Here is a 15,564-nt window from a genome sequence, read left to right as displayed (position 1 = left end):
ACTGTCGCACAGATGAGCAGTGGCGCAAGCCCATGGCCCCGGAGTCGAATTTCGTATTTGCAATGACAAGTTTCGTAAAGAAATTTAACAATAATTCTCTTATAACTGCGATGCTGACTTGGCATATCAAGCAAACTGGTTTTGAAATGAGCAGGAATGAAAAATATTTTTCGACCCTTGTCGCAAACTTCCATTCGTTTCCCAGACATCATAAACTTAACTCACAACCAACTATGGGGTCCAGCTAGTACTGTACACGATATAGAACTGACTCTACTTAATACGTAGACGTAGTACACCGCACAGTAGCACTTGGCACCACATAAATCCTGATTGGGGCAATAACAAATTTAATATCAATTTTTGTTTTATGCATTGACAAGGCGGGTCGGGTCGTTCGAGTAGAGCCATTATATAATGGCTCTGGTTCGAGGACCGCAAAAATTTAGTTAGCGTTTTTATTCGTTCGTTTTTATTTTTGACATTGTTGAGATGTTTCACTATATATTAATTTAATTTCTAATGAAGTTATTTTTTTGATAATTTTCAATTAGCTGTTGGAATTTAACAAATCATTATCGGGATATATTGACCGACCGTGAAGTTCAGGTTCATTTATCTGCATATCTGGCAACGTTGGTTTGAGATTATTATTGTTTGTCTGAGTTTCGCCCATTTTCCTGGCAATTAATATATCTTTCCCATAATGAGAATGCTAGGCGCTGTGTGTTTCGGTATTTACTGTTGGATTTGTAATTTGTATCGCGTAATATCAACATGATCAAAGCCCGTCCACCGGAATTAAGGAAGTTTATGGAAAAAAGATTGGATTTAAAGTTAAATGGTGGACGATCTGTTACGGGTGTTTGTGCATAGAGCCATAGACTGTTATGAAACATTCAATTTATTCACAGAGCTTGTTTTTTGGACACGTAGTGGACATAACGATCGTTTCAATATTATGTTGTTGTTGTTCTTGTTCTTGTTCTTTCACACGTTTTTAAAAAGTCGCTTTTCTCTTCGAATACTGGACCAATTGCTTTGAAATTTTCAGTGGTCAAAGATTAATTTTTTTGCTAGAAGGCTATTACTTTTATTTATTTCAAAATTTTGCGTGAATTCTATGAAATTTGATATTTCGTTTAAAATTTTGCTGTATTATTTTTTATCCATGGGAACACGGATTTTAGTCAGTGTCGTGACTGGCTGTACGTTTTGATTCTGCAAAATTCTTGCTACTGGAAATTCAGAACTTTTTTGAGGGTACCGGTAGCGTCAAAGGTACCGGTAAGGACTGATTCGCTCTGGTCTAACGTGTCCATATATTTGTGCGTAGCTCTCTTGTTTTAGTGACAATTTTTTGTAACTGTGTTATTTTTGCAATGAAATTGAACCACAGCATCACCATTTTACGTCAACGAGTGTTTTTTATTCCATATTTTTGTAAGAAAAGCACTGTTGTGATACACATACCATAGCCATGCATTCATCCTATCAAAGTGTATTTATTAATTGGGACCCACTGAGTGTTTATTGGACACGTTTAGTGGCCATAACGATCGTTTCAAAATTTTGTTGTTATTGTTATTTGTCTCCGTCTCCATTTTTGAAAAAATCGCTTTTCTCTTCGAATACTGGACCAATTGCTTTGATATTTTCAGTGGTTGAAGATAAAATTTTTCTCCAGAAGGCTATTACTTTTTTTTCGCTATGACGTCATCAAAATTATTGCCATTGGGTGGCGCTACGTGTCCATATATTTGAGCATAGCTCTCTTGTGTTACACAAGTTTGACGTCCGAACGATCCCAGTTTGTGTTTTTTTTTTTATTTTGAATATATGTTTGTGTGTTGATTGTGGGTAAACTGGAACATGTATATTTACATGTATTAAACCTTTATAAAGGTTTTGCCAGTTCCCCCTGTTTTCCCAATCTTCTGTGTGTTCATTGCTTGTGTTTTGTGTATTTTTTTTTTGCCGGCAAATCAAAATATACTTATTCTCATAATTGCATCTGTGAGCGATTTCATATTCTAGTACAGCGTCTCTCAACCGGTGGTCTGAGGGACCGCCAAGCATGTCATGGTGGTCCGTGAACTCAGTGCCATTTTCTTCGTATTTTTCTATATATTTTGCGTTATAATTGGGATTATTTCGACTTTTTAATAGTATAGCAATACTTTCCAATGGGGATCCCGGTCTATTCCGGCACTCGAACGTAACTAGGATGCGTCTGCGGCCATCTATGTCATTTATACGATTGTGGTATTTGAGAATAATAATGTTTTTATTTTTCCGTAAGTATGAAAATACGAATAAAAAATTGATTATAATCGAGCAGTTTACCATTCATTTTATCTCCAGATTTCCGCGGTGTATATATTAGAATAGTGATCGTTTCATTCTTCCGCAAGTACGAAAAAAGAATCAAAAATTAAATATAATCGTGCAGCTTACCACACATTTTATGTCCACTGATTGCCGTGATATTTCAGGTAAGCTTTTATTTTTTCGTAAATCGGCGCAACCATTACGTTACGTACGGCATTTTAAAAGCTGGTATCGCTAATGGATTTCAATATCTTTCACAACAGAAAATCATATGGGCCTTATAAAAGTCGATCATTTTAACTATCATTAATCAAAATTATATGCCAAAAAGCGAAAAAATGTATAACAAGTTTTGGGTACAGTAACAATTACGGCTCCACATAATTTTCACTTTTTCGACGTACTGGAAATCGATGCGTAAACAGGAAGCTGTGCAAGGCAATGGCGGCAATGCCCACCACGCAACTGTGCAAATTTGTGGCAACAATATGCGCGCACGCTCGCACATAATGTAACAATCAAAGTGGCGATTCTGTTTTATCGTCATTACAATACGTGAAAAAACGCAGAAAATCGTTTGAAGATTTTCCTCGAATACGAAACACCTACCTGACGGCGAAAAGTGACTGTTATTCGAAAATTTGCCGAAAATATATTCGAATACTTCGAACTTACTTTGATATGTTTTGATATGATTCGTTTTGGATAACCCTGCCTCGACTTATTTTAGCCTCTGAAAAAAATCTTCGCGAACAAAAATACAGTTATAGATGATATATATATATATATTTCGCAAATATGCGCTATCAGATCGATCACTGAGATTGCTACATAAACCGAGTCTTGTTGGAACTTTTGTATCCAAGGCTGTCATATTGTTGGCTGATCTTCTATTTCATAGTTGTTAGATCGCCAGTTGCAATCAATCAATCATCATTTTACAATACAATACAATATGTTATGCTACAATATGTTTTGTTTTTAAACATATTCATGCTCGGTTTGTGAGTTTTTTTTTAGAAATTGCCCAAAATCCTTTTATTTTCATTTGTAGTTCAATTGTATTATGTGTGTTTTCATTATCCATCTTCCGCAGTGAGGTCTTCTAAATCTACACTGTTTGGGATACACGATCAAGTCGATGCCTATAAATTACACTTAATTTGTCCGCAGATTGAATGAACAACGGAGTCTCTTCGCATGGAAAGAGCACGAAATACGAAAGCTTGCACGTGGCTGTCGTGGCAATTAAGGCTAAGGCACACACCGGTATATGAGAATCTTAATAGCGTACTCATATGGGTGTGAAACAATTTTTATAGGCGTCTGACACATCTTACACACCTCGTAAAACGTCGGCATAAATTTATGCTTCGCATGGTAAAGATTTGATTACCAAAACAATCAACCGCAAAACTTTTGTTCTCTGAAAAAACTTTTGTTCTCCGTTTTGGAAATGGATTGTCCATCGACAAAGTATGCATTGTTTCAAATTACGCGAGCTGAATATTGCAAAAGCTTGCCCTCCGTTTATATATATATATATATGCGTTCAACCCGTTTATTTTTTCTGGCATGAATGCACCATTGGAGTTACTGCATTTTTTTATATTATATCCAAACATAGTATGCGCGCGATTTCTTCAACAACAAACACTGACAGTGCGACCGTTAATTGGATATGTAGGCAATGATAGTCAAACAAAATTGTTGCATTTAATCGCTAACTAATAGCTTGCTGGAGTAGGCGCGCAGCTGCATCACTGATATTGCTGGTAACTATGAATTTTTTCCTATTTGCGGCATTCGTTTGTCTGGAATTACCGTTCGCCTTGACGGAACAGTTTTCCAAAGATGAATTTTACTGGAGCAAACCCTCGTCTTTCAAAGAAATGCTGGAATATGACTCTACCAATGACTTATCGTCACTCAGGTAGGCTATAATATTTTACGGATGTCTCCCAATAACGCTTCAATAAAATTAAAATCTATGGGAATATATCTATCTGGATTCTGGATTATAGGAACTTTCAGTATCTATACAACTTCGCATGTATCCTTCAGGCCAACCGTGCTGGTGGATAAATAAATGAATATCCAAGCAATTTGGTATTTTTATATTTTTTCTTATTTATGCCATTATAGTTAAAACCGGGACATATCATTCATCACTGGCTCGGATTTTATCAAAAGCTTTTGAAATTCCGCATTAAAAACAGTTTGCATTGTACAAACATAATTCAAAAGCAACTATATTATTATCTTTTTCCGCGAAAGAGTTTTTAAAACGCCAAAACAAAATCGCTTCGATCCGATTCAGTATTTGCCTTAGATTTTAAATGTTTTTGTTAGAAATAGTCTCGATGCACTAATTATGGGTATATACCTCTATATAATTATAGTATCATTCACCAATCAGAGTAATATAGTCTATAATCAGTAAAAGTAGTCATGTTTATATCTTTCGAAGATTTAGACCTTAGGAAGAAATATGTTTAAACTCAATTGCTGCTGTAAGATTACTATTTCATTCCAGGAGAATTGCTTTACCGTTAATTCGAAGAATTCTACACCAAGGCGATATTCTGAACGCTACAGAAAAGAATTACTTGGATTCTACTATTGAACAACTGAAGATAACATGTGACGAATGTGCTGCAGCAGTTTCCCTTTTACATGCTCTTGACTCCAACACTGGAAAAGATTTAATATCAGTTGTAGCTGTTGAAGTTTGCATTCTGGTACTCCATATTTTTATCTGTTTAAAATGGTTCGGCAGGAAGCTTCGAGGTACTCTCGGCAATATCGTGATATTTTCAAGGGGCCATAGAAGGGACGATGTCGTTAATTACATTCAACAAAATACATATATCGTTGATTGTTTATATCGAATCGGATGGTCGCCGACACAAGCGATAAATTCACATGAAAAAAAGTTAATTAAACTATTACAGTATGAGTATACTTTATCCGATCCGTATCAGATCGCTTGATTTCTGTGATATTCACAATTCAGGTAAATTATTATGTGGTTCGTATATATATACAGTACATATTTACTCGGTGTTCGTGAGTCACAAACAACTCTATGGGTTGAGTACTCAAATCATATGTCCTGACCATCTTGTGATATAGACTTTGAATGGTGAAGTTCTACTCTAGAAAGTCTTTCTCTGGGAATTCGCAATATTCACCTTTTATACGGCCATTCAAATGACCTGTGTTGCATCAGTTAAATTGAATTTCAGGTCAAAATTGAAGACAGGCGAGTCTGTGAGATGGCTGTAAAAGAGTTTGAACCCGCAATGATTTACGTTGTATTCAATTTGAAGGCAAAAGAGGTAATATTTTACGGACCGTTATCTTTTGCGAATTTCTTTCGTTTGGCCACGCATACCTTCACGATGATTCTAATGAACCAGTTCTTTACTTTTAATTTGTTGAATACCTACCTAGCCTGTTTACAGAAATTTCATTTTAAAATATCTATCGTATATATGTGAATAATTGTTCGAAGCTTTTTCTGCAATTAGCAGAGTATAGGTACAGCGAAGTGCAGCGTGTTGTAACCTGCACGTCAAATACAGTAGACAGATGCGTAATTCATATATCTCAGACCGTCCGTCCGCGAGATTAATACGAATAGTTCTGTACTAACCAAAGAGTCTGGCGATGTTCATCGCATCATTATAGGTATGCTACTGGTTGCAGTCAGATATTTGTCCAAAGCCAGACGGATTTCTACCTGAATGGAAACTCAATGCAACATTGGGACCGAAACCACCAGTTGTACCAAGAAAACGACCAAATCCTGGATCACCAACATCAAAAGTGTTATTTTTCACTGATATGCACATGGACGTACAGTACAAAGCAGGCTCGAATGCTGAATGTGGCGAACCACTGTGCTGTCGGAACACCGATGTTTTACAAAATAGTGAGTGACGTTATTTTTCATACGTTTCTAGACGTTGAATATTGTCGAAATCAAGGTTCCTGATTTTTCAATACCTTCCCATCAACAAAAGAAATAATTTTCATGTTGGATTTTTACCGAAAAAATGAGGGTACGGGTCAGCCGTTCATATATATATCAGTGTCAAAAATTTTGAATTTTTTTGTTTTCGCCATATTTTAACTTTATCTTCTTGAATGACACAATTGACACAAAGATAAGTTATATTTTTCGACGTAGCTCATTACCTTATCAAATCACATAAGAATGACTGTCGTTATAAATGAAAGCAATGTACAAGAATTTTCCATTTCGTTACACCAGATTCGAAAGCGGCTGGAAAATGGGGCGATTACAGAAATTGCGACATGCCGCCTTGGACTGTAGAAGGAATGATGAAAAACCTCTCACAATATCAGTTTGATTTTATACTTTTCACTGGTTAGTATATATGCAAACAGAAACGAGACAAAGTGTTAGTGTTGGCAAATGGTTTGATTTGAAACTATGTATCCCCTATACGTATTTATTATTTCATTCTATTTCAAATTAAGTTACTGTGTTTAACCATTTGTTCCTATGCGAATCTTTTTAAAAATGGGAAAAAATTTAGATTCCCATGATACTAAATTTATTGAAGCATTATTTCTCGTAATTAGATAGAAAAACGAAATTTATTCGATTTCACAGGTGACATTCCAGCTCACGATGTTTGGAATCAATCTCAGAGTGATCAAATTGACAAAAACAACAGATTTACTCAACTAATACTGAAATATTTTCCGGGTAAGATCAATTTTCTCCCTATAATATGGCCTGTGGATCTAAGCAAATGTCAATCAACTTCCCGCTCTCTAATATGGGTCTATTGAAATTTTGACTCCGTCTACAACTTACGATTTATGAATAACAAACTTTCGACTACACGACTTTACCATTGACAAACGTTGTTTTGTTAAAGTGGAAAAAATTAGACATATTTTATTTCTTTCGTAAAACGTCATATTTCCACGTCCCTTTCAGTGAGGGTTGATTAGAAACGAAATGAATAAAAAATATGCATCAATTAACCATATCGATGTAGATAGCTTATTCAACGTTCGAGTGAAATTCAAATGAAATTTGAAGTCTTCATTTGATAATGTAATTCACTATTTCAATAACCTCGTCGACGCATTTCATATGCTATCTCGTGATCTTACAGAGTTAATTTGCATTAGAACAATCAATATTTGTATGGTTATGCATACAAGCCTCCAACTCTTGATTTATCGAAACAGTTGCTGCTAATGATAATTAATTTAACGGTTTATGATGGCAAGAACTGATAATACTCAATCAATCAAGGTATGTTATATAAATATCGGCTCTGTTTAAAACAACTCAATATAAATCATGCTAACCTATCTATTTTTGAAGTTATAATCCAATACGATCTCTATGCATAAAAACAGAATAGAGATATCCGTACTGATTAGAAACCTACAACAATGTGGCATAAATTACTCGAATGTCGGAGCCTAATGACCTTGTATAGTTTATAACTATGATTGGATACACAGTGAGCTGATGTGCGATAATTTTGCAATTGGCGTTTGCTGATGTATAAGTATAATTACAGTGATTTCACTTTTGAGTCATACTGTGGTTACAATGTCTCGTGACCCGACTTCACTCGTGACTCGGGCTTAAAGACTTGCACCCAACAATTTATAATAATATTTGCGTTACACGAGCGCATAAAATGGCTACTGGGATATTTCTGGGGAAAGGTAAACTGTTTTCTCTTAATTTGTACTATTTGAGAATACTACCATGATACATTGATGCATTATACAACACACGATGGACATCCAAATTATTTATTTACTAGAAATTTAACATTTTGCAATTTCCGAGTATGAATATTTATTCTGTATAGGTACACCCGTTTACGCAGCGCTCGGGAATCATGCACCATCACCTGTAAATTTGTATCCACCCCCACAGCTTTCTCACTTGGAAGGAGGGGACATATCGTGGTTATACGAAGCGGTGGCTAATAACTGGAAAAACTGGCTTCCGGAAGAAGCACTAAACACAGTGAAAAAGGGTAAAGTTATTTAATAATTTACACAAAATATTGTTAAAGTTTATTTATTGATAAGATTTAAGATCAATATATATGATAATATATTATTAATTAGACAAATTTTGATGAAGGGCATTTGGTCGAGTTCGTGTCCGAATTCTAGAGATTTAAAAATTAGAAGCAACTTTTTCACATAGGTGGGTTCTACACGACAACAATTCGCAAAGGACTACGAGTTGTGTCATTGAACAACAATTATTGTAGTGATGATGACTGGTGGTTACTGGTTGGAAATAATTCAGTCGATCCACTCGGACAACTCAACTGGTTTGCAGGAATTATGGCAACGGTCAGCTATGTTTTATTATTCCCATTTAAAATTGACTTTGAGGAAAATAAATATATATATGTATTTTATGTTGCCAGCCATGTATCCAGCAGTAACAATTGTTGGGGATATAAACTTTTTTATTTCCGTTTGGAATCAGGTAATAATATCGCATTACTCTCTGTAGATAAAATATCTTCTCATTCTATAGGCAGAGAGCTTTGGCGAAATGGTGATAATTTTATCTCACAGACCAACCGATGGCTGTCTGCATTCATGGAGTCAAAATTATTATGATATAATAAATAGATACGAAAATATAATCGTCGCTCAGTTTTTTGGCCATGCCCATACGGTAAGTAGCCTACTAAAGTTATTTTGCTATGAAATCCACGACGGCATACAATTATATGTAGACAACGGCTTTGGATTTATAGGTGTATTCGTTATACCATGTAATATATCTTGAGATTGATGTTTGAAGCACGGGGCGCTCTGAAATTGCCTCATTACCAATAGATCTTAATACAAAATAATTTATTGTTAAACCAATAATACTAGTTTTTAAATCCAAAATACTTTACAGGACGAATTGAAACTATTTTATGACACCCAGAACACTAGTCGAGTGAGTAGTGTTGGATTTATTGGGCCAGGTTACACGACTTATTCATACCTCAATGCTGGGTATCGAATATATACTTTTGATGGAAACTATGAGAATACTACGCATTCAATCATCGATGCCGCCTCTTTTTATCTTGATATAACAGGTAAACATCGATGTGAGTGACGTCAGACGAAAGCAGTCTATCATCTTAATCCATATTATCCCGAAACTAAGCTAGTAATAGTTATTTTTTTATATGCCGTATTCATGAAAAAAAAAACTTGAAAATGATTTAAGACTAATGAATGGTCTTTATTTGGCCACCTAAAAACGACTGAAATACTGACAAAAAATAAAAGATATGATAATCCAGGGACGGTCGCTGCGCTACCCGCGAGGGGAAATGTAAGGAAGAGATTTGAGTATAAACAAGCGTATGTTTCATTATGAGTTTGTTGGATGCACCAGGGTCGTTGCGCCGGACGAATGGCGGAAATTCGTCCGGCGCGTAGCCCCCAGCCACTTTGGTTCATTAAGTAGTTTAAACAACACGTCATAAACTGATCACTCTTGATGGATGTCGATTTTTATCAATTTTAAGGTCCGTGATCACTCGACCGTGACGAAATAAACTTCACTCCAACTACGTTGTATAACCCAAATATGAGACCCCTATCTATTACCATTCTCGAGATATAGCCCAAAATCACTGGACCGTGACTGAAGAGAACTAGAAAAAAATTCTGCTGATAAGTGATTGGAATAAATTTTCTAATCATGCCCATGCCTTCAGATTCTTGATATGACCTCTCAGAGGCCTGCAATAAGCCAAAATCACTAGACCGTGACTGAACGATGTGAGGACAAAAAATTTTCGAAAAAAGTATTGAACTAATTTTTCTCAACCTACCCATGTATTTTATTTCTCGATAGCTTCAATTTTAGGTACGCAACCTTATTACGCCACTGAAGGGCGATTGGGAGGGGTAATTCCCAAAGTTCCGGTAGTGAAATATTCTATTTATTAGTCCCTTTGAGATTTAGGCATCACTTTGCCCAAAAACCGATTCCAAGTGGTTCTAATAGCCCAAAAACCATATTACCTAAGTGGGCGTGGCTTTTTACACGTTTTCTCACCCCCAATATCACTTGGATAAATTCCCAATACTCGGGCAAACGCTTTCTGGCCCCGGAAACAGATCTAAACGGCCTCTAAACCCCAAACTCACTCTTGCGTGACTTGATTGACATCCAATTGACCAATAAGGACCTCCGGGCCACGAAAATCCCGTTTTGGCCCACTTCCTTTGGCCCGATCGCTCCCAAAAATTGTCAGTTTGGTAACTACCCCCCGCTTCATGCCAAATTTCGTCAGGATCGGCCCGCCAGTTCTCTGGGAAATGCTAATTCAAGTGCTCTCACCTAAGATACTTCGTACCAATGACTTTCGTGCAACGAATTCTGACTTCAACTTTGCATTCGCACTTTTTGTGCTCTATGTTGCCTGACCATCCAGCTTAACGAGATGACATATTATTTAGAGGCAAATACTAAAGACCTGCCAGTTTGGAGACACGAATACGCATTTCTAAATGATTATGGAATGAAATCACTTTTTCCCGCGGATTTTGAAGATTTAATCATGAGGTTGGTATTCTGAATTTTCGAAATATAAAAAGATTAGGATATTAAACAGTTCATGACTATAATTTCAAAGATAAAGCTGAAATACGTTAATAAGTTTGTCATCTACAACAGTTCTGCCCACCTACAGTCAAATTCATGTTTAAATATTTTGTCTTTTTCAAACCAATAATATTCTGTGATGCATTAGTAATCAATGAACCATAACTTCAATATATACTACAGATTCGAAAACGATCTCGACTTTTTTCAAAAGTACTATCACCACATAACAAAAGACAAAGATATGGGTTATTGTTCCTCAAGTTGTCGAGATGACAAAATCAGAGGGATCAAAAAGAGTATTGCCGGCTAAGGGGTCCTGATAGCCTTACTCAAATTTATGTTAGTGATGTACAAATTATATATTTTAATTTTTGCCAGTCAATTGTTATTTTATTTATTATAATTATTATTTGAATAAATGATTGAAAAAATTTAACAGTAAGATATTCTTGGTTTAGGGTCTCAGTCGATGTGGACTGGTAAAGTGATTTAAACCTTTCGATTTGAAGACGGAATATATATATATAAAGATTTTTGATAAAGATTTTTGATGGGATGGATAGATTTGATAAATCGCTTATTCGGGGTCTAAAATATCATTATTTCATGGATAAAAGACGTGGCTAGAAAGCTATTACATCTATCCCTTTAACAAAAATTCTCCGTCCTACGGGACGCATCATTTTCCTCAATTTTATTTGAATGATAAAAAATTGAATTTGTGGAAATCTTACATAAAAAATTGTTCCAAATATCAAAAATATTTTCACTTTGGTTGTATCGCTCCAATGTGGCAAATGGCGCGATATGCCCACAAATAACATAGCTGTTGAAGAAAATTGGATGTTTAGAGTAAATTCCGACGAGTTACATTTTTTTATGTTAGACATGATGTTTATGAAACATATAACTTACTATTGCAAGGCAAGAACCATTTTGTCACTAGTCAATAGAAATCCATGTAGATTGTTGAGCAGTGTGCGAAATTAGAAACATTCGCGCGATATTTTCCGAGTGTTTTTAATTTGATCATATTTGTTTGCAAGTTGGGAAAACACACCCATTGATTGCTCGATTATTCTATTTTGTTGCATTGTCGTATACTTTTGTATGCGTGTGTGATTACATGTACGCGCCCGCCCACCAAAACAGTTAAAGAACATAATAAAATAAACGTACACAATATAAAGTCGGGCAATAACTTTTAAATGCAAAACAGTGAAAACTTCAGAAAACTATGCCGGTCGAAACAATCTATGAGTCCGCTTCATGTCCGTTATTTTCTTGTACAGATATAGTAGAAATTACACTCCAGGGTAAAACTCCACATCCACACCCAAGTATTTACGCCCGAATTATCTTTCGTGTCTCTTTGTTTTTGAATTTACATCAATGCGTTGTGTGCTGTTTGGGGTAAGTGGGCACGTGCACCAGTACGTCTTAAATCTTTTTTAGATTTTACCCACTTTTCTGATTTTCCGTACATTTGTTTGTTTGATCGTAAATATGTTTGATAAGTGTATTGTTTTGTTGTATTGGAAAATCGAAACACACACACACACATGTCCAGTAAAATGCGAAACAATGAAAATTTCAGCAAAATGTGCGGGTCGAGACAATCCATGAGTGAGTCTACTCAATGACATTAAACAACATGATAGGCAACTCTGACGTCACTCCATAAGACTACAGGCAAAACATTGTATTTCATGATACGCTCCAATGCACATATTTCTCGTCGCCTTTTCCGCTCGCTTTTGCTACTCGGCGTCTTTTTTACGTGTAGTACCTGCCTTTTTGCGCCTGTAACGAGACAAAATAATCTCTATATCTAAGAAGTTTTGCTTACTTGGAAAGCTGGAATAACAGGCAAGCTGTAAAGAGCAATTCTGGACATCATAAACTTTTTTTTATCAGAGAAGATTACAAACACGATAGCGGAAAGATTTGTGTGGAACATTTTGCAGATAATGACAAAGTTCAAAGTTAGTAATTTTAATGTTTGCGCTTAATCATTGAAATTTCATTTAAAGAGGGTGTCATACAAAACTGTGCTGCGATACAATTCCATAACACAAAGTTTGCACCTATCGAACTTGCTTTTGTAGGCGAATTTATTAGACATATTACATATTCAGTTAATCGTAGGTAACATTGCTGGTACATAATGCATCGTAGATAGGTTTGTTTAAATTTAGGAATTTAGCTCATAGCCCACTAATTAATATTATCTTCTATGCAGGAGGTTGCAGGGCTGAATTCAACTTGCAGCCTTACCGATCACCTGACGATGCTCATTTAGTTTGGCTCGAGCAAGTCTTCTTGAAATGCTTGTGTGGATGGAAACTACCTATATTTTTTGCCTTCCTCCGATTTTAGACAAATTTATTCTGAGGGATTTCGCATATAATTCTCACTGATTGTTGGCTGTTTATAATTCCTATTGATTGTGAATTCTGATTATAACAATGAGTTGAAAATTTTTTTACCTAATTTACTGGGACCTTTTTCTTGTCAATACTCCAAGCTGAGGTAATAAACATGACAATACATTTATGTCATCTGGAAGCAAAATATGCACACTAATTAATAGTTTGGCACATTGAGATAATACATCATGACAGAAAATACAAGTTAAAGATATGTATGACCATCACATGGTAATTAAAATTAATAAAAATTAATAGGGGCTGTGGAGTATGGAAAGTTCAAGACAAAGAAAAGAACAAATGTTCATAGCTCATGAACTCTCAATTTTGCCTCCATTGCTTTGTGAAGGCCAATATATTTCGAGTGGCTGAATTGGTTTACCTTTATGATAGCAACGATTTTGTATTTAATATAGCGAGATTATTTCAATTTAATTGAAGTGATATAATTTCCCAAAGCAATGCTTGAATCGTCTAGAATAGATCAGTGGTGTCAAACTCATGGGTTTTCGAGAGCCGCATTGCATTTTGAAAATTGTAAAAAGAGCCGCAAACAGTTTTTGATAATGTATACTCAAAAGATATTTTTAAGATAGTTTTAGTTTGTGACATATATTGTGATGCAACTAAACAGTTGGATTAAGTTTTATTATTTTCTTCAATTTCAAATGCAATTACATATTAATATTTGCATTCCACTATTATTGCAACATTTGCAAGTTACAGTATTTATTATAAAAAATCGTAAAATTCTATGTACAACCATCAAAATCATTTTTGAACAAGCTTTGAATAAGGAAAGAATAATACATACACTAAAAATAACTTAATCTAAATATATGAACTTAAAATTAACAAAAATACTACAGTATAAACTCAATGTTTTAATAATTACATTTGTCCTGGCGTTTGGCATCTTTTTTGTGTCACCAGCATACTAAGGCCAGTCTGAAATGATTTTATAGTACCAACTCTAACTAACGAGGCCACATGATCATGGGTTTATCTGGATCTTTACGAATGTTTAATTAATTCCAGTAATGACAGATTTTTTCGACAAGACATTTCGCACTACATTGCGTGGCATAGGATTGCTTGAATTATTATTGATATTGATTTTTAGTAACTAAGTCGTTGTATAATTATATTAATATACAAACACATGGAAATTTTCTGTTCGAAGTTGGTCTTCGAATTTGTCATATTGACTGCTGAGCTTATTGTGTTTTTTGATTGTATTGATGGAAATATGACAAATTAAACAATGTGTTTCAGAATTTTGTGAAGAGCAGAAATGTTACAACTCCCATTTTCTTCGAAAATGCCACCTTCTTCATGTACTTTGCGTTTAATTTAATTACTCAAGTGTTTTATTCAAGTATTCTTTTGCTAGCTTGATGTGTATTCTTAATTGGGTTAAAATGTGGACAAAAAAAAATTAATATTCCAAAACTACTTTCAGTAAATTGTTTTCTGTGTGAATAATCAATTTCACTTTAGAAGGTTTGAAAAATCTATTACATTTAGATAAAAAAAAAACTTCCAAAATACTATTACAATTATTGTTAAGCGTTCGAGGGCCGCACTGGAAGTTCTCCGGGGCCGCGAGTTTGAGATCCCTAGTCTAGATTGAAGTTGTTCAAAAAATATATGATAGTATTTTATCATGAATGATGATTATACCCCTTCCGGAATTTCTTCTATAGTACTACCAAAAGTTGATGAACCAAATATAACACAGGTGCAGTGAGGTACCCGTAATCCTCATTTCCAAAGCTGTTTTAAGTATGTCTGGCGTGTTTTGTGCCTTTTTACAAATAAGACCGCTTATGCAATCTTACGCTTTGGAATTTTTAGTTATTTTCCTCAAGCCCTGCAGGATGTGGGGGCCATACACAACTCTACCGGAGGGTCAAATGTCTTTGCATGCCTCCATAGGTTGTTTTTCTATTGCAATTTTCTATTTTCAATTGCATTATATTTCTTGGAATCACACTGTCACTGATATGTCGACAGACTTCTGATATCTCCTCGTCTGCTATAGTTGTCCTGTGAATAAATAATAGAAAATTGAGATTAGACGAATAGTTGAAAGTTTTGCTTTATGTCGGCTTAATTTCTTGATTGATATACTTACTATTTCTGCTATTG

At 35.1% G+C, this 15,564-nt stretch overlaps 1 protein-coding gene across 1 annotated transcript; it reads left to right on the top strand.

Annotated features, from left to right (window-relative positions):
• The first annotated feature begins 4,011 nt into the window (after positions 1–4,011).
• Positions 4,012–11,355, top strand: LOC120339293 (sphingomyelin phosphodiesterase-like). The gene is made up of 12 exons (XM_078116387.1): positions 4,012–4,264; positions 4,868–5,072; positions 5,580–5,672; positions 6,025–6,268; positions 6,611–6,727; positions 6,977–7,072; positions 8,208–8,378; positions 8,555–8,706; positions 8,897–9,040; positions 9,272–9,458; positions 10,837–10,942; positions 11,165–11,355. The coding sequence occupies exons 1-12, from the start codon at positions 4,113–4,115 to the stop codon at positions 11,292–11,294; spliced, it is 1,797 nt and encodes a 598-aa protein (XP_077972513.1). The 5' UTR covers positions 4,012–4,112; the 3' UTR covers positions 11,295–11,355.
• The last annotated feature ends 4,209 nt before the right edge of the window (positions 11,356–15,564 follow it).

This window comes from Styela clava, chromosome 9 (genome assembly GCF_964204865.1).
Source record: "Styela clava chromosome 9, kaStyClav1.hap1.2, whole genome shotgun sequence".
NCBI lineage: Eukaryota > Metazoa > Chordata > Ascidiacea > Stolidobranchia > Styelidae > Styela > Styela clava.
This window is presented reverse-complemented; position numbering and strand designations above follow the sequence as displayed.

What these genes read in the sequence shown, in the direction of transcription:
- LOC120339293 (XM_078116387.1), top strand. Translation starts at nt 4,113, where the DNA reads ATGAATTTTTTCCTATTTGCGGCATTCGTTTGTCTGGAATTACCGTTC. An exon ending in AATGACTTATCGTCACTCAG is followed by an intron (nt 4,265 to 4,867) that starts GTAGGCTATAAT and finishes ATTTCATTCCAG; the next exon opens with GAGAATTGCTTTACCGTTAA. An exon ending in CTGTTGAAGTTTGCATTCTG is followed by an intron (nt 5,073 to 5,579) that starts GTACTCCATATT and finishes ATTGAATTTCAG; the next exon opens with GTCAAAATTGAAGACAGGCG.